Source organism: Urocampus carinirostris, chromosome 8 (assembly GCF_059441175.1).
Source record: "Urocampus carinirostris isolate Australia breed hairy pipefish chromosome 8, RoL_Ucar_1.0, whole genome shotgun sequence".
NCBI classification, from domain to species: Eukaryota; Metazoa; Chordata; class Actinopteri; order Syngnathiformes; family Syngnathidae; genus Urocampus; species Urocampus carinirostris.
In genome coordinates, this window is record NC_142356.1 from 14,891,925 (window position 1) to 14,915,776 (window position 23,852).

The 23,852-nt window shown below is 38.6% G+C and overlaps 1 protein-coding gene and 1 pseudogene across 1 annotated transcript in view; one reads left to right on the top strand and one right to left on the bottom strand.

Moving 5' to 3' along the window:
* The window catches only part of usp43a (ubiquitin specific peptidase 43a), a 166,795-nt gene that overhangs the window by 56,831 nt on the left and 86,112 nt on the right, over nucleotides 1–23,852 (bottom strand). The window contains exons 5-9 of the mRNA XM_088341696.1: nucleotides 20,172–20,307; nucleotides 18,200–18,344; nucleotides 10,860–11,016; nucleotides 8,706–8,817; nucleotides 228–331 (exon numbers count right to left, since the gene is read on the bottom strand). Of these exons, the coding sequence (XP_088197822.1) occupies nucleotides 228–331; nucleotides 8,706–8,817; nucleotides 10,860–11,016; nucleotides 18,200–18,344; nucleotides 20,172–20,307 (654 nt within the window). The remainder of the gene's footprint in view (nucleotides 1–227; nucleotides 332–8,705; nucleotides 8,818–10,859; nucleotides 11,017–18,199; nucleotides 18,345–20,171; nucleotides 20,308–23,852) is intronic.
* On the top strand, nucleotides 23,683–23,800 carry LOC148360793 (U2 spliceosomal RNA; annotated as a pseudogene).

A 23,852-nucleotide genomic window follows, 5' to 3' on the forward strand; every position in this document is an offset into this window, starting at 1 on the left:
ATTGGTCATTGGCTGAAGAGGTTATATATAGATTACATTTTTTTTTTTTTTATCAATACAGGCCCTCATAATTTGTCACAGGCTAAAACCCGTCAAAACAATCTTTCAGTTGGGCGAGAGTGGTCATACTTTTACATTAATGGACAAAAACGAATCAAAAAATAATATAGAAAACACAATAACGATAGTGCTGGTATAGTTTATAATCAGAGTGGGAAGTCTCCTACCTGTCAACAGCAGGGTGGTGAAGCGGCCTGCTGTCTTGAGGCGAAAGGTAGCAATAAGAAGCCGATCCTCCCACCACTCGGATCCTAATCAGCACCCTGGTATTCTGCAATTAGATGCAAACTCATTAGTACAGGTCATAAATAACGGGACCTTCTGAATAAAAGTCAATTTTCAGGCGGTTGATTTTCTTGCATAAGTGCTATGGCACAGGTGTCAAATAGGCGGCCTGCGGGCCAAATCAGGCCCGCTAAGGGATTGAATCCGGCCCGCGAGACAACACTCAGAGAAGCGCAAGAGAAAAACGAGTCAAAGCCAGGTGCATCTGACAAAGACACTGTACTTGTATATCTCTCTCTCTCTCTCTCTCTCTCTCTCTCTCTTTGTCCCCCCCCCCCTCTCTCTCTATCTCTTGTTGTCCCCCCCCCCCTCTCCCTCTCTCTCTCTCTCTCTCTCTCTCTCTCTCTCTCTCTCTCTCTCTCTCTCTCTCTCTCTTCCACCCGTTTTCTCCTACTCTGTCTCTTTCACTCTGTGTCTCTTTCTCTTCCTTTGTTGCTCTGTCACTTTCTCTCTTTGTGTCTTTTAATATCTTTTGGTCTAACTTCCTTTTTTCCTTTTCTCTCTTTTCTCTTTCTCTCTTCATACCCTTTGCGCTTTCTTTTCTCTTTTCCCTCCTGCTGTCTTTCTATTTCTCTTTGGCTTTCTTTCTTCCTCTCCCTTTCTTTTCCCCCTCTCTCACGAGTTTTCATCTTTTGTTTCTCACGCTCTCTCCCTCTCTCTCTTTTTCTTTCTTTATCCCGCCCTCTCTCCATTTCCCTCCCTCTTTCTCTTATTTCTTTATCTCTCTTTTTCTTTCTCTTTAATCTACTAGTCCGGCCCCCGACAGAATGTTTGTTCTATCGTGTGGCCCCCGAGTTAAAATGAGTTTGACACCCCTGTGCTATGGTAATATAGAAGCAGGGCAAAAGTCAGGCACAAATATTCTGGAGCTTTTTTATTGTCGTGTATATTACCATGAATAAAGCAAACACTGAATCAAATTTGGGGCAGCACGGCGACACAGTGGTTTGCGCGTGAGCGGCACAGTGTTGAAGTCACGAGATCGAACCTCCTGTGTGGAGTTTGCATGTTCTCCCCGTGCTTACGTGGGTTTCCTCCAGGGACTCCCACATTCCAAAAACTTTGTCAGGTCAATTGGCCAGTCCAAATTGTCCCAAGGTGTGAATGAGCGAGTGAGTTGTCTGTCTATGTGTGCCCTGCGACAGGCTGGCAAACGGTTCAGGGTTTCCCCTGCCCACTGCTCAAAGACAGCTGGGGTGGGCTCCAGTAGCCCTGCGACCCTACTGAGGATAAGCGGTGCAGATAATGAATGAATGAATGAATGAATGATCTCGTACAGTAAATTTAATTTAAAAAAAAATTGATGAAGCTGTTTAGAATTGCACTACAGAAATAATACAATACATCAAATTAGGTAACAATATTGCAAATCGTTTGCTGATGCTAATGATATTTTACCTTAAAAATTTAGAACCGAATAATAAAAATGTTCATTTGTGGATCAGTTAATCAGACTTAATTCAGACTCAATTCCAAGCAAGTACAGAAGGCTATCAGGGAAATAGCCACAGTAGTTGCAAGTAACTAATTAGCAGGTATAATTGTCCTATCGGGACGTAAATTTTGGTTGTTTCCAGTCCGATAACTGTCAGCTTGATCATTATAATGTACCTCGGCTGAGTAAGTAACTAATGTCAACGTATATGGCAAGGTTAGTTGGTCAGGTTAATTGGCCCATCCATCCTGTGTGCCCTGCGAGTGGTTAGCAACCAGTTCATGGTGTCCCCTGCCCACTGCCCGAAGATAGCTGGGATGGGCTCCAGCACCCCCGCGACCCTACTGGGGATAAGCGGTGCAGATAACGGATGGATGGATGAATCAAATTTGCATAAGTCTTAGTGTCAGGTAAACACGCTTTTCTAAAGGACCAAAAACAAACCCATTACAAATGTCTGCGCCTCAAAAAAAGATTTATATTAACCTAGTTTCAAATAAAAACAAAAAGGGAAACACACATAAACATTATTCATATGGTAAGCAGCAAAGTTGCTACAGGTGAATAAAGAAAAGTAGTGCGTACAACTATTGCATTTGAGAAAGAAATAATAGCCAAATATGAAGGAGGTGTGCGAGCGCCTTCTGCTGACCACCACAAAGGTAAGAAATCCTATACATAAGATTACGATAACGCAAACGTACGATTAGCCTGGGTTAGCTTTATGTTTACGTTAAACATTCAAGGTAAACATTCAGGGTGTTGGAACGGATTAAAACAATTTACATTATTTTTAATGGGAAAAATGATTTCGGTGATCGGACAAATCGGTTTTCGAACAGGGTTCTGGAACAAATTATGGTCGAGAACCGAGGTTCCACTGTACTTGATAAAAATGAAAGGTATAAAGGATTACAGACGCTCCCCTTCTTATGACCATTCGACTTACGAAAAACAGTAGATACGAACATTTTTTTTCGGGATGACGAAAAATATCCGGACATTGCTGTAAGTTAGATTTTGTATTGTGTGCACCTTTTCCCGAATACAGGACAGCACTGTAGTGTTTCTTTCCGTTGCTACCAGCGTGTGGCGCTGTGAGAGCTCACCCAGCATCCACCTCGAAGAAGAAATACGGCTTCTACTTCCTAGTTCGTGTGTAAACATTCTAAAATATATGTCCACCACGCTGAGAACTTTGACATTTTTATTGTTTAATATCTCGTGCATCCATTCAATATGGTTGGTGTAAAGCGAAAAGAAGAGGCGAGCCTTTCTTTTGAAATGAAAGTGGAATAAGAAAGATTGATGCGGTTGAGAAAATGGTTCGATTGCTTTTTTTCTGCCACTTTTTACCACGAAGAACTCTTTAAGCACATCTTCCAAAAGTAAGTTAAACTTGAACTTTATTTATCTTTAAAGAGCATATTATTTTATGAAACTTTTATTTTTTAGTACAAAACAATACAGGTTACTTATACAAGCCTTAAACATACTTGTATAAACCTTAAACTTATAAAATATATCACTGAAGCAACATAATAGTCAATTCAACGCGTTCTTAAGTAGGGCAGCGTATGTACTGCAAAATTTGGCAAGATTTTCAAGAGCAGGACCAGGAAAAGGAAGCACATTATTTTTAAAGTTATTGTAGTTTGACTAGATGTCATTTTTAAAGGGACAGTGCGTATTATTTGACCACTAATTCGCTGCATGGTGTGGTGCAACCGAAGACGATTTTCTAAAAAGAAAAAAATGCACAAGGACAAATATAAACTACGGAGACTCAAAATGACCATAACGCACCAATTTACGTCTAATTTTTTCCCCAGCCTTTTGAGGATTTTTGGCACCCGTAGCAGCAGGATGTCGGACAACTATGTCAGCTCCCTTGAAGTGAGGCTCATGTTATGTGAAAATATAAAACCAGAGAAAATCTCATTTCTAAACCTAAATGAAATGCATGTTTATATGGTAAATTCCAATTTTTGGGGTTTTTTTAATTCAAAAATATTTATATTTCTTTATAATTAATGGTGTTTTTTTCCACTAAGATGTGTTAAATTATACACACTATCCCTTTAATGTAATTGTTCTTTTTTTATTTGTTGAACACCGGATTATCCACCGTTTTTGCCATCTCAACGAAGACAATAATTAAGTAGCAATTTTACCAGCCATGCAAAGCACAATTGAAATAAATCAGTCACACTCTAAAAGGCACATGTAAATTAAAATACTTCTATTATTTTATTGTGTATGACGTCACACCACCGGAAATGTGAGATCCAACCAACCAGTTAACTAAGATAAAAATAAAACAATGTTTCCTTTACAAAATACTCCATGCAGGCGACAGGTTCAAGTTCACTTTATGGAGCTGGTGGAACTTCTGTTTTTTAAGATGATTCTAGAAAAGGATTAAGTCAAGGTTTTGCATGCTAAAAATGTTTTATAATCAGAGCCGACCCAAGGCATAAAGCGAACTCAGCGGCTGCTTGGAGCCCCGCGGCCACTAGAGGGCCTCAAAGAGCGGTTAACTCTTTTGTCCCCCTTGTCACTTTTGTGGAATTACAACAACAACAAAAAAAAACTTCTACAGAAATACTACTAAAGCACGACAAAACTAAAAATCAAATATAATGCTTAGGAAAATTTGGAAAAGAAAAAAAAAGGATAGAAATACTACTGACAAAAACAATACTATGTAAATAATTCAAAACTTGGGTGATTTAGGGCTATACAAATAAAAATGACTTGAAATGACTTAAATACTGCTTTGATAATACATAAAAAATACATCTACAGAAATTCTTCAAAAATACCACTTCATAATACTATTATACAAAACACTACCAGAAAAATATAACTACGGAAATACTACTAAAGAAGTATTATAACAGAGATACTGCAAAACTATAAAATTTCTTCTATGGAAATATGACAAAAATACCAAAAAAATAAAACTACAGTAATAAGTTACTACATAAATACTACAGGTGTAAATCAAACATTCCATAATAGAAATATTACAAAATACAACAGAAATACCAACAAAATAATAGAGTATTTCTACAAACACACCGAAATCATTAAAGTACTGTAATACTGCAATAATACTACAGACAAACAACAACAAACATCTACTATTGTAATACAACAAAAATACGAAAATACTAAGAATTTACTACTATGGAAAAACTACCAAGAAAACTACTGCAGAAAGTACAAAAATAAATATTCAGTAATACTACAAAAAAACTACTCAATTTCAACAAAATCCGACTTTAGAGATACTAATAAAAATACTTTAAAAAAGTACAACTATTGATACACTTGAAAACTAAATATCAAATTAATTGCTTAAAATAGGGACCGTATATAATTTAGCTTTAATTGGGATCGTTTTAAAAAACAATTTGATGAGACTAATCTAGTTCAAAAGAACTATACCATGTATATTTATTCCCAAATTTAAAACATTGATCTTTTTCCAAGCTCGGCCCAATGGCCCAAAATTTTGGACTCAATGCCGCCCCCGACTCCAAATAGTTGCCCACCCCTGTAGTAGAACATGGAATAAGTTCTAGTCTGTATGCAAATGACCAAGAAATAAGGGGCCCCAAATCTAATTTTGCTTAGGGCCCCATGAAGGCTCAGGCAAGCCCTGTTTATAATTATCATATTTAAATGACTTCAAATCAAATACAAGGATGGTAAAAATCTATTTGTTTCGATTATTTAAAGGGAAAGGAATGTACGATTTCATCTGAAGCTTTCACTAGGTGTCAGTAGCGTCTGCATTGTATTTTGTTGTAATACTTTATACTATCCGCTAGATGGTGACAAAGCACCTCGTAAAAGAGAAGACGCCCCAACAGAGTCATAGGGTACAAAACATTTTCTGACCACAGTATAATAAACTGCAAAAAAAGCTAAAAAATACTCATTATTTTCGAAACGCTAAAACGCCAATTAGAGTAAATTGAATTAAACTAAACGTATGAGTAAAGGCAGGATAATTTTTATGGTTTATTTTAGACTAAATAGCTCGAATTACGAAAAAAAACCTTCCTGAGCCGAACAAATGAAGTGGAAAAAATTACAGTCCTGCGACTTGTTGTTTTTTTAAAAAAAAAGAAAACATTGGACGGCATTGTAAACAATATTAAAAATAAACACACAGTTGATTCCAAAATATACAGTAATGTAAAGTGTATATAAAGTGCTTGAATGAATAAAAATGAGCGTAATCACACAAATTATAAGTCACTGAGATCAATTAGGAGTACACAAGTAAACAGTTGATTCATTCACTCAACGAGTACTAAATTATGGCTCGGGAGTTTTGTTTGTTGACTCTGTTATGTTGTTAATACAGGATGAATTAAGAAAATGGACGAGGGTAAAAATGAAGACTGAAAGGGAAAATATAATTAAGTATATCGGAGCATTGCGACCGTTTTTCCCTTCATGTAAGACTAAGTAACTTTTTGATAAAAAAAACATTATCATATACCGAAATCTATTATTTTTGTACGCTAAAATATTTGTTGTACGATCAAGTGTAATGACGGCAAAACTTGGCCTCAGATGACCGGTAAAAGAAAAGTGCTCCCACAAAAAAGAAAAAATAGTAAGTAAAAAAATGGTATAAAAAGTGCCTTTGCTGTTCTACCTTAAGAGCCACATGGAAGAAAAAGCACTCTCACAGGTGCCAGACAGGAAAAATTATTGTATAAAAAGTGCCTTTATTCTGGGGACTCGTTTTACCTTAAGGGCCACATGGTAGGAAAAACACTCCCACAGGGGCCGGACTAGTAAAAAAATAGTATTAAGAGTGCCTTAGCTGTGGGGACTCCTTTTACCTTAAAGGCCACATGGTAGAAAAAGCACTCTCACAGGGGCCGGACTAGTAAAATTATTGTATAAAAAGTTCTTTAGCTGTGGGGACTCACTTTACCTTAAGGGCCACATGGTAGAAAAAGCACTCCCACAGGGGCCAGACTAGTAAAATTATTGTATAAAAAGTGCCTTAATTCTGGGGACTCGTTTTACCTTAAGGGCCACATGGTAGGAAAAACACTCCCACAGGGGCCGGACTAGTAAAAAAATAGTATTAAGAGTGCCTTAGCTGTGGGGACTCCTTTTACCTTAAAGGCCACATGGTAGAAAAAGCACTCTCACAGGGGCCGGACTAGTAAAATTATTGTATAAAAAGTTCTTTAGCTGTGGGGACTCACTTTACCTTAAGGGCCACATGGTAGAAAAAGCACTCTCACAGGGGCCAGACTAGAAAAATTATGGTATAAAAAGTGCCTTAGCTGTGGGACTTTTTTACCTTACGGGCCACATGGTAGAAATATCACTCTCACAGGGGCCGGACTAGTAAAGTAATGGTTTTAAGCGTGCCTTTCTGTGGGGACTTGGTTTACCTTAAGGGCCACTTGGTAGAAAAAGCACTCTCACAGGGTGCCAGACTAGTAAAATTGTGGTATAAAAGTGCCTTAAGCTGTGGGACTCGCTTTACCTTAAGGGCCACATGGTGGAAAAAGCACTCTCACAGGGGCCAGACGAGTAAATAAAAGGTATAAAATGTGCCTTTGCTGTAGGACTGGGGATCTTTTAGAGGCTCCCAATAAAATAACAACAATGATCCGTGTAATATTCGATTATAAAATGATCATCGAGGTTTTTTTCATTTCTTCACTAAGATTTACTGTCTTGTAGTGTAGGTCAACCGAATAGCACTTTTTTACAAAAAACTAAAATTTATTAGACTCAGTTCCAGGAGGGTCTAACGCAGGGGTGTCAAACTCATTTATACAGAGGGCCAGAACAGGATAAATATTTATTGAATACACATTCCTTAAAAAAAAAAACAAAAAAAAAACATGAATTTAAAACAGTCAGGAATATTATTCCAGAATAAACAAACTTAAAGATGAAATTAATTAAAAATCGTTGCTCTCCATAAAAATATCTCCGGTCCAAACTATACAAATGAAAATATGAAAAAATGGAAAATATAAATAAAATTTGTGCTTTTCACTTTGGGAATTTACTTTATTGAAAAACATCTTCATATTCGTCTTTAACTCTTCAACTTTCTGTATCTTTTCTCTGGATTCAAGATTTTTCAGCTTACTCTGAAGTTTTGTCTTGTAGTGCCGTTTTACATTAAATTCCTTAAGGCCACAAAATCTCCACAAATAAGACACACGGGTTTACCGGCAATGTCAGTTAACATAATTTCCTCGGCCATTGTGGTTTTTAGTATCAGAGTATAATTTGAAAGTTATCAGGGTTTCATAGACCCAGGCCATTATAGTAGATAGATAGATAAATACTTTATCCATCCCCGCAGGGAAATTCACATTTCCAGCAGCATCCCTGCGCTGAGAACAATACAATAATAAAGCAAAAAGAATACAATATACAAATACCCAATGTGACGTGCTAATACCCACTGTAGCGTGTTACAGTATCTAGATAGTGCTACACAGAATACACATTGCAATAAAATTCGGTAATATGCAATGTAGGGGGTGTGGTTTAATGTGGGCCTTTACTCTGCCGGGTGGAGTTAAAGAGCCTCAAGGCATGAGGAAAAAAATATCTGTTCAGTCTGTCCATGGTACAAGACAGTGACATCAGTCTGTCGCTGAAGCTGCTCTTCTGTCTGGATATAATGCTGTGTAGTGGATGTGATGAATTGTCCATGATTGACCGCAGCTTTTTTAGTGCCAGTAGATGTATATAAAAGGATTTCACGTGCCGGATATAATTGAACGCCGGGCCGGATGTGGCCCGTGGGCCGTGAGTTTGACACCTGTGGTCTAATGTAATTGAAAATCCTTCTCACTTGTTTTCTACCTCGATAAAACCTCATGGACGAGTATATAGCACGACCTGTAACATTTACCTGAGCCTGAGATCTGTTCAGCATCAGATAATAGAGCTTGGCGAGGATGCTCTGCTGCAGCTGCTCCCAAGAGATGCCCCTGTCTTCCAGCATGAGGAATGGCGGTCCGAACCTTAAAAGAGGGGGGGGAGGGAAGAGCTGATAAAAATCGCCCCGAGGAATTTAAAACTAGTCTCAACTCTATCCCGCACGACACCTCCGAAAGGCTATTGGTGCCACGACCTTACAAGTAAAGTCGACAGCCGGGAAAGACGATGCCTCACTCTGTAAACATCAACGAGGAAAAATGGAATGTGGCGCACTGAGTGAGCTCATAACTGCAAACAATTACCGTGAGCGCAGTGAGTGAAGGTGACACCTTGTTAAATACATCATCCGCAATCGAAAAGGAAATGGAATAATGGGGATGAGGATGAAATTGCACAGTAAAGTGTACACGATCCATCCTAATCCATGTCTCGGCTTGGAACTGACGGAATTGTGCGCGGTACTTCAACATACCAGTATATACAGTGGTACCTTTACATAAGAGCTGAATTTGCTTCTATATGTAAATGTAATGGATTTTACCGATATGGTATAATTGAAAACTAATTGGTCCGCTCCCCAGGGTTTGCACACCTTATTCAAGCAATTTTAAAATTTAACACCCATGACCCTCCCCAAGCCTTTGCACACCCGCTTCTGTGGATGCGAAATGGAGTACAGGCTACATTTTGTATGTTTAAGGTTTATATAAGTATGTTTAAGGCTTGTCTAAGTAACCTATATTGTTTTTTACTAAAAAAATAAATAATATGCTCTATAAAGATAAATAAAGTTAAGTTTAACTTACTGTTGGAAAATGAGCTTCAAGAGTTAGGCAACCTTCTCCATGGTAGAAAGTCGACGAAAAAAAGCGATCCAACCATTTTCTCAACCACATCGAGCTTTCTTATTCCGCTTTCATTTCAAAAGAAACGGCTCGCCTTTTCTTTACACTTTACACCAACCATATTGAATAGACGCACGAGATATTAAACAATAAAAATGTCAAAGTTCTTAGCGCGCTGGAGATACAGTATTGAATGTTTACACAAGAACTAGGGAAAGGTGGGTGCTGGGTAAGCTGTCACAGCGCCACCCGTCAGTAGCGTCGGAAAGAAGCACTACAGTACTGTCTTGTACTCGGAAAAAGGTTCACACCATTAAAATTCTAACTTAAAGCAATGTCTGGATATTTTTCAAAATCCCGAAAGAAAATGTTCCTATCTACCGTTTTTCGTAACTCGAATGTTCGCAAATAGCCAAGTATCTGTAGTTTAAAACTCACGGAACCAACATGGCGTTGCATACAACTTGATTTCAATAACATGTTACGAAATGTTGCCGTCACTGCTGTGAACAAGCAGTGGGACGTACTCTTAAAGCGATAGCTACGTTTAGTGGTAGTTAACAATACTTACATTCAATCGGCTACAGCAGACCTGGGCACTCCGGTCCTGGAAGGCCATACGTCCTGCCAGATTTTGAAGTTTGCTCTTCTTTAACTCAGGTGATACAAATTATAACCACGTTAGCAAGCTAGCAAGTGCTCGTTAACGATACTGGTGATTGGAATCACCTGTATTGGATCAGAGAAACCTCAAAAATCATGCAGAACATACGGCCCTCCAGGACCGGAGTGCCCAGGTCTGGGCTACAGGGTAGATCATCTTTTCTAAAATACCAGCGAGGAAGAAACCCGGCCCGAACCCAAAGGTAATGATTGACATTTTAGGCTAGGCCACCCTATACTTTTGGCCGGGCTCGGGTCGAAGAGCTTACATTTAGTGGTAGCCTCTTGGGCCGCTGGTGAAATGGATTTTCCTCCGTAAACCAAGCAAAATCTTAGTTAAACTCATGTATCAAAATTTCTGTGTGGTTTTTCAATGAGGTACCACTGAATATATATTTTGTGGACACGAAATCCCATTGATACGAGTAACTGCTTTTAAGTGCATAACTTAATTTGGATTTGTGTAGCAAAGAAATTTTCATTCCCTATTTCATTATTCCTGGGCCTTTCAAGTATGAATGAATCTCTCATTCCCGTTTAAAGCGCCAGATGCGGACACCTCGCTAAATTGCTGCCTTGTTGCAAGCAACCACGGTGAGTGGCGTATGATAGCTCACCTGGCAGACTGCTGACCACTTCCTGATGTGTTGCAGATGAGGAGTAGAACCTTGGAGGAGGCTCCCTGATTCAGATACTCGGTGGATAGCGTACCAGATGATAGCAACCTCCCAGTGGAGGAGCTGTAAGGGGAATTGGGGAGGCTGTGGTGATACCCTGAAGACAGTGGAGAAGAGGAAAAATATTGTGAGCGATTGGAAAATCAAATGAGTGTAAACCTGCACAATTTTTCTTCCAAGATTTTATCATGCGATACATTTTTTTCTGCTACATTTAAGTACTGTTCACAAAATACTTATTGCATGTAAGGACAATTTAAAATGGTTTGAATTAAGATTTTTTTTGTCCTTGAATGAACAGCAAATATTGTTTGAGTGCTAAAAGGCACATAGAAATATACAAACTACGAAGACCCAAAGATACCAAACTTCACAATTTCTTTTTTTAACCAAGCTTTTTGAATAATTTGTTTTTTTTATGGGTACCACTAACAACAAGATGGCAGATTTTTATGTCAGCTCCCACTAGGTGAAGCCCATGTTATGCAAAATAAATGCAAAATTCTCAGTCTAGCAGTATTAAACAATTTTAAAATTCCGTACAGCTCCTTTAACGTGGACTGTAAACTTTAATACTAAAAAATTTATGAATTGATGTATTGTCAACATTGTGTGCTACAAAATGAATTACAATATTTTATATATATATATATATATATATATATATATATATATACAGGGTAGCGTAGGGTTACTTTAACTTGATTACTTTCAATTACTTTTGGATAACTCCGATACCAAATATGCTCATAAAAGAAAAAAGAAACTAAATATGAATAAAAGTACTAAATTTTGTGCAGGCTTGGGGAGTAACGGATTACATGGAACGGCAAAAATGATGTTGGCAAGCTGTTTGGATTTATTTTCATTTTGTTTCTGTCGCATTTTATGTTAGTTTTGCCGGAGATCAAAGAGATCAAAGCCAGGAGAGAAAGCTTACCAAGTGTTGTGAGTCATCATTTTATTCATATTTGGTTTCTTTTGTCTTGTATTAGCATATTTGTTATTGGAGTAATCCAAAAGTCATTGAAAGTAATCAAGTTAAAGTAACCCTACCCAAACCTGTATATATATACTGTATATACATATATATATATATATATATATATATACTAGGTCAGTAAATTATAATATACTCAGCCTAGTAAAAAACACATGATCAGGGTTTGTACTCTTTTTTTTTTTTTTGATGGCCAAATTCGAGCACTGAAGGACTTCCAGTTTCTTCAGTAACATTCAAAGCATAAATATAGAATACTTTTAATAAAAATATAGATTAAGTGTTGTTATCATTATTATCATAGATCCCACCAACACTAACGATGTATTTGAGGTGGGTGCAAGTTAAGGAAAGACAATTCTTCTAAAGCAGGGGTCGGAAACCCATGGCTCGCGAGCCATTACTCGGCCTCAGAGATAAAATATAATTTGTGCAATCATTTAATATATCGTTGCACAGTCGATTGTCACATATGCAAAACCGAGACAATACTAATACACTTGGGGCTCAGCTCGGTCCAGTATTTATAGGACACTACAGTAAACGGTCACACTAAAAGACCACGTTGTGGCTGAACATCGCTAAATAATACTTTTTGGAAGCTCATTAAACAGTCTATTTTCATTAATACACTTTATGATCAAAAGCCACAAACAGACACAAACCCAAAACATACTTTTTAACCAAACGCTCTAGCAAAGCACAGAGAGCACTTTAATTGGGTGAGCGGTAGAAATGGGTGGAGCTATACACAGTGCAGGAGGAATCTCCTCGCCGGGCGCCGTCTGCACTGAAGGGAAATACGTTGGTATCCTCATTTGCATTATTTTGGGACATTTTTACAAAATATCTTTGCTTAGACCTTGTTTTAAAACCATTATTTAGAACAAAAATGGTAGTCAAAATAAGCCTCAACACTCTTAAATAACTGCGGGAGGGAAATAAATTAGTAAGTGGTACAGTGGAACCTCGGTTTTCGAACGCCTATCAGTTCGAACAAATCGGAGTCCGACCCAAAATTTCCAGAAATTCTTGCTTCGCTGTTTGGTCAAAAAAATCGGAGTTTGAACACCGGTAATGTGTGAGTGTGTACGCTAGGGTGCGATGCTGAGCGGCGTACGGGTGTTTTAGCCCCTTATTATGCCTCCGAAGACAGTCAATGCAAGCAGCAAAGTTGCTACAGGTGAAAAAAGAAAAGTAGTGCGTACAACTATTGCATTTAAGAAAGAAATAATTGCAAAATATGAAGGAGGTGTGCGAGTGTCTGATCTTGCTAGGGAATACAGCATGGCTAAATCTACGATCAGAACGATACTAAAGAATAAGGATCTAGTGATGTGGCTAAGGGAGTGAGTGCTATAAGCAAGCAACGCAGGTCCACCTGCGCCTTCTGCTGACCACCAAAAAGGTAAGAAATGCTATCCATAATTCTTTTCTTTATCCTTTTTTTTCTTTTCTTTATCCTTTTTTTACACGTTCATGTTAGTGTAATCTTTCGTCCGGAAGATTACGATAACGCGAACGTACAATTAGCCTGGGTTAGCTTTATGTGGGTGTTGGAACAGAGCCCAACTTTCAGGGTGTTGGAACGGAGCCCCCTATCCAATGAACCGCTCACCACTTGTTGTGGAGACCCGGGTGCTAAATGACTTGTAAATGACCTGATTTTTTTATTTTTACACATTCATGTTAACGTAATCTTTCGTACGGAAGATTACGATAACGCGGACGTACGATTAGCCTGGGTTAGCTTCATGTTTACGTTCATGGTAAACATTCAGGGTGTTGGAACGGATTAAAATGATTTACATTATTTTTAATGGGAAAAATGATTTCGGTGATCGAACAAATCGGTTTTCGAACAGGGTTCTGGAACGGATTATGGTCGAGAACCGAGGTTCCACTGTATATTTATTTTGATATGGGACACAGGGTCTGGTATTAATATTTCATAGTTTGTATCAAATCATCAAACGTCACAGTGACATAAAATTTGATGATGAATTAGCTTTTATTTGGGGAGTGGGTTTGGTGGTTTTGTATAGAGGAGCTGTCAGACGCACTCTGATAAACTCTTCTTTTTCGTCTTACATTTTTAAGCATTTTTTGTTTCATAACGCTTGGTCTATCGAGTCAGACTGCCAAGGAATATGGCAACAATTTCAAGCATTCACAAGCACTTCAAAAAAAATTCAAGCCCTTTTTAAAACTTGAAAACACAACATTGAAATTCAAGCATTTTCAAGGATTTCAAGCATCCCCTAAGAGCCCTGAATTTTGAATGCCCCCCTCATTCCCTGTATTAAGTGATGTGAAAGGTGTAAAAATCACAGATAAAAAAGGAGAGACTTCTGGGATGATGTGTTTCAATAACTGGTGAGTGACCTCCATCACTAACAATGTGCACACTGACTAAAAATACCCGGAAGGCTGTGAGCTTAAGCCCGCATGAATCAAAGGTCATGGCTGTAAACAAGCATCAATGGCCACAGACCACCTGAGCTCTCCGCTGACTGAAGAAACAGATTACATAGAGAGAAGAAGCCAGAGGGAGACTTTTGCCATTGCCTTTCTTCCTCTGGATTTCAATTGGATTTAAAGAATTTTATATATTACAATATATATACAGTATATATATTCTATGTGTGTGTTTGGCATCTATTTTAAGCAACCACGTTAATGGTATACAATTGCACAGTGGTTATCTTGGCAACAGTTAGACGCAGGTTTAATAATGAAAAATGCTGAGTTTAAATGCAAATCTTCAAACGTTCAAATCCTTAACTTCATGGTTTTCCACATTATAGACCCTGTTTGTGGAATTGCTGGCCATATTTTAGCGGCCCAAAGCATATGCTGAAAATGGTACTTGGACCTGAAAAACAATTTTGTACACTAAAATATAAAGACATTGAAACAACTGATTAACAATTCTCAAAATTAAAACCCAACATTTTTCTCCATGAATAATACGGAGACCCACTACCAATGTTCCCTCTAATTTTCCAGGGGTCTGAGTGTTCACACAAAGTCGGTGAGCAACGCTTGAAACAACAGTGAGCAACCATAATCCCAAGTGTGGCAAGATAATTAATATCAAACATGTCCAAAACATCAAGTTACATTTTGCTGCGTTTCCGCCAATGCAAAATGATTTTTCTCTTTTGAATGAATTGACTCATGTACTATTGCAAAGGTTGTACGGCCTACAAACGTCGTTTGTTCTTACAATTTTTTCACAAGATATACATTTCTTTTTATTTCCTGATATATTTTGTCGCATATTAACATTTTTGGGGGCTTATTTAGTCGGTTGTACGAGACAGGACTGTACTTAATCACATTTTTTAGTGGAAGTACAATGTTGGCAACAAGATTCACTTGATATAATTGGGAATTATTTGAATGCAACACAAAATCTTTCTTCTTTTTCCTTTTTTTCTACTTTTTTTTTTAAATTCCTTTAAAAAAAATCTCATTGTGTTTATTTTTTCCGAGCTGTTACTTTTTTTTGTTCTCTATTTACTTTTTTCCTACATTTCTTTCTTTTCTTTCATTCTGGCTTTTTTCAAAATTTTTCCTTCTTTTTTTCTCTTCCTTTTTTCTCTTTTTTTCAGCTTTTCACTACTTTTTGGTATTTTTTTTCTTTTTTGTTCTATTCCCCCTTCTTTTAAGTCATTTTGTGCATAATTTTACATAATATTTGGTCATGTTGGGATTAAAGAAGCAAAAACAACCTGAAGAGCCGACTCCTTTTAGTGAGCCGAGCCGAAGAAGCCGGTTCTCGAACGACTCTACTGACTTTACTCAACTTTGTTCTACGACTTCAAAATACCGCATTTAGGACACAACGTCAGGGGAACCAGTGTATTTTTACTTTCATGCACTGTAACTTTGACTTAAGTCGCTTCTTAATTAGTCATTTTGAGCCCTCATTTTTGTGCGCTGGCTAGGTTTTCTTGTGCGCTGAGAATGAGCGAGCAGTGCGCAATTGCGCACGGGCGCAGCTTAGAGGGAACACTGCCCACTACTACTTATCACCGATTCGCAAGTTGAATTTAAATGTCTTCATAGCCATTGCTTAACATTTCGTGCATTGAATTCAAAAGACAGCAAATGCTATCATAAAGGCAGGTAACGGAGGGGCTTTGTGTGTTGGGTGGGCGGGACAGTGTGCACGACTGATAGGCTGGTGTATGCTGTCAGTCAAACAGCTGGGCGGGCGCACAAGTCAATGTGTCCACCCTCCCCCCAAAAACTTCAGCAACAGATAGTTTTTCAGCGGCCCGTTACATCGAAAATAAATCCATGAATTAAATCTGACATTGGGAAAGTCCAAAAAGCAGAAATAAAATCTGATCACCAGCGGCTGCTCTGCGGGTAAATAATGGGTTCGGGAACAGGCAACGGGAGAGAAATTCGGCAAAGCTGCAGTTTCGGCCTACTGCTACGGCTATGCTAACAACTCTCTTAAGCCACCCCACTTAAGCCTGTATCTTACCAATGCCAGATCCATTACACATAAAACGGATGACCTGAAGCTACAACTCGTGGGAAACTGCTACATCCGTAACTATTGCATTTTAATCATCATGGAGACCTGGCTCAACCGACAATCCCTGATGCTAGTGGGCAGCTTGCCGGACATTCTCTAAATTGCTTTCTTTCACTGAAAGGAAAATCCCTCCAGTTCCGTTGTTCATTACTTTTGTCTCATGACAATAATGAGCATGAATTCAACTGCAATTCTGTGTTCTGTTTTAATTTGTAGGTATATTTGTCACAGACCAGAAACGGACACAGGACCCAATAGCGCTCGTTTTCTCAGTTTTTATTAAAAAAGAGGGAGAGCAGGGCTTGCTTCCACGATCTGATGGCTGACGGACAAGGGGAGCGGGCGATGCGGAAGTGGCACTTCTGTGTCTGGCGAGGAGGATCGGAGACAAGCGGGAATTGCAAGTCGTTGGCCGGGATTGGAGAGCAATGGCGGTGTCAAGTTCGGAAACAAGGTCGGTAACAGGAGGCAGGCAGGTAACGGGGCAAAACAGGTCAGGTAACAGGCAGGCAGAACGGGGCTAAGTCAGGTCCGTAAACAGGTTGGCAACGAAGGCAGAGAAAAGCAGGGCAGGAACAGAGTCGGACGAAAAGGCTTACTGAGCTAGTGGCAACAGTTCGCATAACGATCTGACGGCTTCCTCTTGGAAGCCGGGGGTTTAAGAAGAGAGCCTCAACCAATCAGCTGTTGGCGCCAATTAATCCGTTGCAGGTGCTCTCAATCGGTAATCATGACAATATGGTTGTTATTTTGTTACAGTAGTATACTTTAAGTCATCTCAAGATCAGTGAGACCCCTTGGGGGCTTTTATGAAGGTTGGACTATTTCCTGGATTTTCACCTTAAGCAGGGTGTTCTGGTTCCAAATAACCACGACACCGGAAGTATTATTGTATAATAAGATGCTAAATAAGGGGTCAAAAACCTTTTTGAAGCTGAGAGCTCCTTTTTGTCACTGACACATTTTACTTTGAAGCACTTTTCAGGGTACTAAAGGTCGCTGTACATGGAATATAAACAGTGCAATAAGTACAGTAAAAGGGGGGGGGGACCATGTGAGGCAGTTTATGATGGGTGGACTATGTTACTTTTTATTACCAGGTTCTAACGATTAGAAGTTAAAATACGCCCAGTCAACCACAAAGACATCAGCCTTGTATTAGGGCACTGAGTGATTTATATCTGTAAATTATAGGCTCATTTTAAAAATAATTTTGGAACAATTAAGTGTGTATTAAAATACACTGATCAAGTCAATGACTCCTTATGCCAGTTAGGAATTACATTTCCAAGAAAATTACTGGGACCCATAGCTATTTTTTAGAATAGTGTGTGGTCAAATCACGTGTTCTTAAAGGGCTACTTACAGAAAACGTTTGGGATTTCTGTTCATTGCAAAGTAAAATAAACCAAAAACAAGACCATGCAGGAAGTTTCTTAAGTAGGATGTCGCTGGAGTAAAGGTAAAAATAGTTTTGCATTACGAGACACAACAGGTGGCTTTGAGGCAATCAAAGAAGCTGAGGCGTATTCATTTAGAGTTGCAAAACACGGATATGCAAATCGAGTTGCAGACACAGAGTACTAAGTAGGCGTTTTGTGATTCGGAATCTGCGGAAATGCAAGTCAATCGAAGCGGGTGAGGCGGGAAGCACGACAGGAGAGCATTTGAAGGGAAATTGGGGTCGGAGTGACGATGATACTCTTATACCGTTGCCATGAGTACCTGAGTGCGGCGCGGAGCCTCCGCGACCGTGCAGAGGCGGCGCTTGGAAGGCGTAGATGACGTCGCTGTCGGCAATGGCCGTCAGGTCGTCGTCATCTGAGAAGGAACGCTGGAATCCCGTCGAGTACAATTCGGCCAAGATGACCTGCACCCAGGACATTGCAATAACACACATCTTCTTGATTGCTACTAAAACATTGTTGATATCAGAGGTAAGATCTTAACTCATTCAATGCTAGACGCTTCTTTCAAATGGGAAGAGCCTGTGCGAGCCTATTTTTGCCATTTTCCCTCATTTTCGAAGGCCTACAGAAAATTGTGTTCTGGGGCTATTTAGGGATAGGATATATCAAAAGCAAGCTTTAATCCATCTCTCATTAGAAACAAGTATGTTTAATATCTAGTTAACAAAAGTTGAACATTGCCGAGTTTCTTGAAAATACTCATTTCTAAGAAAACAATAAAATTGCTTTTTGTGAATTGATGCATTTCAAGCAGAACTTTCCCTCCAGTGCCTTTTTTCATCTTTTGATACCTCCAAGATCTAAACAATTATTTCCATAAACACAAAGGCACTTTGCTTGCAAAACGACATGTTATTGCAAGAACACCGATTTTATGTATGAACTTATCAAGAATTATTCAGGGCCCAAATTTACGGTGAAGTGATTACATTATTTCAGTCACCGTGGCAATCATGTTCCCTCGGGCGTGCAAGAAACGTCATCACTTTTTGACCAGACGATAACGATGGGACTTTGTCATCTTTTTTGAAAATAAAAAGCTCTCTTAAATCTCTGTTCCCCAATTGTCTATACCTTGTGGGTCTCACCACAACGCTCTAGTATGTCTACTCCATGTGTGGGGCCATATACACACACACACACTCATTCGCCGGAAAAAGGAAGTGGGGGCTGCCTCAATTTGTGGACAAAGATCTGATCAAAGCCATTTCTTTCATTAAATAGGTAATTATCATATTGAAATTCCCAGAGGTTTGATACTTACTGATGAGCAGCACCAAGCCGTAGACAATTAAAAAAGTAAAATAAAATAAGAAAAACTTGTTTTTTATGTTTTGGCTCTCAGGAACAAAGCTTCTGCAAATGTAATCATACATTATGGCACTGAATGAATAAAATGTTAAGCAGTATATTTAAGGTGGGCCAGTTTTTTTTTAAATAAATATGTATTTATAAAAATGTGTACTAAATCAATGTGTGGATACTAAAGTTAAAAAACTGATTTATTGAAGAGAAAAAATATATATATATATATATATATAATTATACATATGTTATTTCAAAGAATCTATTGCTGTTGTTCCTTATGGCACAACCTGTAAAATTAAGGACGGCATCAAATGTTTCCCATTATTTCTTCCTCATGCCATGAGGCTCTTTAACTCCACCCGGGGGAGTAAAAGCCCACATTAAACCCCACCCCCACATTTGCATATTACCCTATTTTTATTTCAGTGTGTATTTTCCATAACACTATTTAGATGGTCTTTATCAACATGTTAAAGTGAGTATTTTTATATTCTATATCCTTTATTTTATTATTTTATTTTTTAACACAAGGATACTGCTGGAAGTGTGACTTTCCCCACGGGAATGAATAAAGTATCTATCTATCTAGAAAAACTCAGTCAAATATAGTCAATTTTCGGTTAATGTAACCTCTGCTGACACAATAATATAAAAGATGTAAATGTTTATATAGTCCTGTTTAACTTAGATTTCGAGACAAAAGACGGGTTTTAATTTGTTATTTAAATTATTTAAATATGAAACTTGGGCTTTGCTTTGTGCTCGGTCCAGCAAATACAGGTAATTGGTCGGGCTCGGGCTGAGCTTTAATACTCTTGGGCCTCAATCGGGTCGGGCTAGATTTTTTTGGGGCCCTATCTTACATCTGGTTCATATTACCATGAGCAAATTTGTGCAAACTAACAAGGAGGACATTTTACCTGGTCTGGAGCGATATTTCCTTCCTCTGCTACCATGGCTCTCAAGATGGATACTGAACCAAAAAGAGGCAGAGCAAGTCCCACTCGTAGATACCGCTGACCCTTGGTACTGAATACCAGCGTCACACACAATGGTCTTCAAAAAAAGAAAAAGAAAAACAAAGCTTTATGCACAACTGAATGTCTTGTTTTTACCACCAGTTTTGCAATACAGTTACCCTCAGAAACAGTTACTCCACAAAAGTATTGTTTTGTAAAGGATTTAAGTTATACCACCGGTAGCTTACTTCCTATCAACACGTATTGATGATTCAAACATTAGCGTAAGTATGTTCTTTCATTTTACACTTAAATCAAACAAAAGACATTCTATGAAAGGCTTACTCAAACTTCACTTGAATAGCACGTTAAAATTCATCAATGCGCAGCTTCGATCAAAGTTCTGATAAAAAAAGTATGCAGCAAATAAAGGCAAACACATTAAGACATTTGAAATGTACTCTAAATTTAAAATGAGGGGGTTAAAACAGATACCTGTGGGACGCCACATCACATCAGAGCATTACAAAAACTGAGAACGTGTAGTTAACACAAACCATTAACAGTTTACTTGTAAGACTACATTTTTCACGTACATAAAATGTTTATAACTTCACTATTTTTTTTTACATACCGCATTTATTCCTGTATAATGCACTTTTCTTTTCACCAGAACATTTCCAAGTTTAGGTGCACATTATACATGAAGTTTTACCGTATTTGTGTAAAGAGTAATCAGTCGAAAAATTCCGCTGATCACAATCGCAAAACATTAGTTGCAGTGGGAGTCGAACCCGGGATGTGTTGGTGAGAGTGCAGAATCCTAACTAGTGAACCATCAATGATACAGAAGACATACGAAAAGGCAATATACTTGTCATTATCACACTCAACTTACACATGGTGCCATTCCTCTCTGGTACCATGAGCAGAAATGATTTGATATGATCAATTCAGTTGGTCCAGTGGTTGGGATTTGGCGTGGTCACCACCACTACCCGGGTTCAATTCCCTGTGCATCCAACAACAAAGTTCGAGCTGAGAAGACGCGAAAAAAATACTCTACAGATTTCGATAAAGAATTATGGTTGTGCATTACACACGACTGGCGTTATCCACAAATCATCACGGTATTTCACCATTTTTTCATTTGTACGACTAGAATCACAAAGCAATAACCATTTATGTCTTTAAAGCGCAGATCTTCTTGTCTTCCATTGTGTTAATGTGGTGAATTTTAAAATATAGGACAAGGAAGGACACATGCAGAGTTAATTGAGTGGACTAGCATGACGGTGTTCATATTTTCTACATGTGCGAACTACGTTAAAGGTTTCGAAGGAATGCAGTGTTTATTGACCTCTCTCACGTTCTTGACTTCTGCAAGCTTGTTGGGACCGTCACTGATCGATGCTAAAGGACAAAGCCGAAGCGCCTCTCGTCCTTCAGACTCAAGATTACCTCAAAGCTGTAAAAAACTATCCTCTGTTTAGGTAATTATCAAGTAAACTAGGACTGTGACTAACTGGATAACACAATGTAAATTGCTGATCAACAAAAAGGAACGAACAAGATTACTGTAAGTCCCAGTGATAACATACTTTGTTTTTCGTAAACTCAGTGTATCGCAGGTTTGAAATTATTCCACAACCTATTATCCCCGTTTGTATATTTCTGTGAGCAGGGACCGACAGGCTTCATGGCTCTTGTTTTGCCGTTACTGCATTTCCACCAAAAACGAACTGTCTGCACTTGGGAGGTGTGCTGTTCTGGCCGACCGAAAATCAAATGCACAGTTGCATATACAACCCATTAACCCAAATTGACTATTGCTGAGAACAGAGACCGGAATTTTTTTTTCTCAGTTTTCTACCTAAAACAGATTGCAATATATAGCCTGTGATCCATTATCCTCAGTACACTAATGCTGAGAGAGCAAATGTGTGGCGGTTTACTTTTCCCATTCTTTCCACCTAAAAGCAGCACCAGTTCGACCGCCATCCATTATCCCTGGTTATCGATTGCCGTCAGAGGGGGTCGCAGAGGACATGTTTAAAATGGTGGGAGGGGCTACTCTGTGGGTGTTTGCATATCATGGAGGGTTCTGTTCCCCATGAATCACAAAGAGGGATTAGAGTATTCTTCACTAAATTCAGTGGTGATATTGGAACATACGCATTTTGACGGTGAATAATACACTGAAACAAAAGTCGATTTTAGAGCAAAGTAGCGAACATTCGTACTTGATAAAGGATTTTATTGAGTTCAGTGAAAGCAGCTTTATAAGAGCGATTTCTTACACGTGTTGTTGCTGCTCTATTAACTAGCAGCTGTGTAAAAATGTGATTTTCCGGTAATGGTTTTGTGCCCATATAAACTGACTATGAGTAATTACTTGGGTTTGGGTCATTAAAGTAAACTAGGATATGTTTAATACCTCAGCTTTGGGTTACATTTCTGTACTTTCAATGCATAGTGAGAACATACCATTTTGCTGTTAAAATAGAACCATAATTCAGTAGGACTGTCCGTTAATTAGTAAACTTAATTAGTAAAACATTGGCAGTTAAATTTGTTGTGAGCACTACTTTTGCCAACCTTACACTGGAGATCCCAATAGGAAAACAATTAAAAAACAATTGAATAATTGTAAAAAATGCCCTCTTTACTGCTAATCAGTTTAAGGAAATTTTGTTGCGTCTTTAGCATGCGACTACAACACCTTTTCACAAAAAGGATTACCGTAAATTCCAGACTATAAGCCGCTACTTTTTTCCCAAACCTTCAACGTTGCAGCTTATTCAGTGATGCGGGCAATTTATGTAATTTTTCTAACAGCCGCCAGCGGCGCTCGAGTGCAAAAGGTAAGATTTAGACCGGTGGAATATATTCGCCGAGGAAGACTGCAACTTCTTAGCTTGTGCACAAATTAAATTAGCGTAGGTATATCCTCATCATGCAAATTGCAAAAAAAAAAGGCAAATGACGTAGCTTTCAAGCTAAAAGCAAACGAGCAGTCCGATAAAGAAGGAGACAGAGCTACTGCAAGTACCGTCTTTGTAAATATGTGTATAATATGTGCACCTGTATATTTTTGTAATGTATTTATTTGAGACACTTATTCTGATATGTTTTGCGAATTAAAAAAGAGGGGCGGAGCAAACGCGGGCTGACAGGAAGTGGGGTAAAGGTGAGTGAGACCTGTTGTCGCGGTAGACAATAGTGGATGTATATTTTTCCCACCCTTACCTTTGAAAATATAGACTTTTTTTCCTTGGATTAGTTTCAACGGGTACCCGGACTCTGCAGGTCTGCATAAAACCTTAAGTACCGGTATCATTTTCTGTTCATTTTGCCGGCTGTGGTTTTTGGACTGTGTACTTCTTAAATCCCTCCCACTCGGCCATGAGATTCTAAGTGTCGGCATACTATAGCCGATTACAAGAATCTAGATTTGTCGGCATGTGACGGAATTCCGTACTACTATGTAGTCATGTGATTTTTGCAATCCGGAGATGGAATAAGAGCTTGCTCTGTCCACTCCACGCATCGGCCCGGTATTGCAGTAACTCCGGGACAGTGCATTCGCAATGATCGCAGCAAGGCTTTAAGGCTAGGACCTTAGCTTGGCCTTTTGGCTGA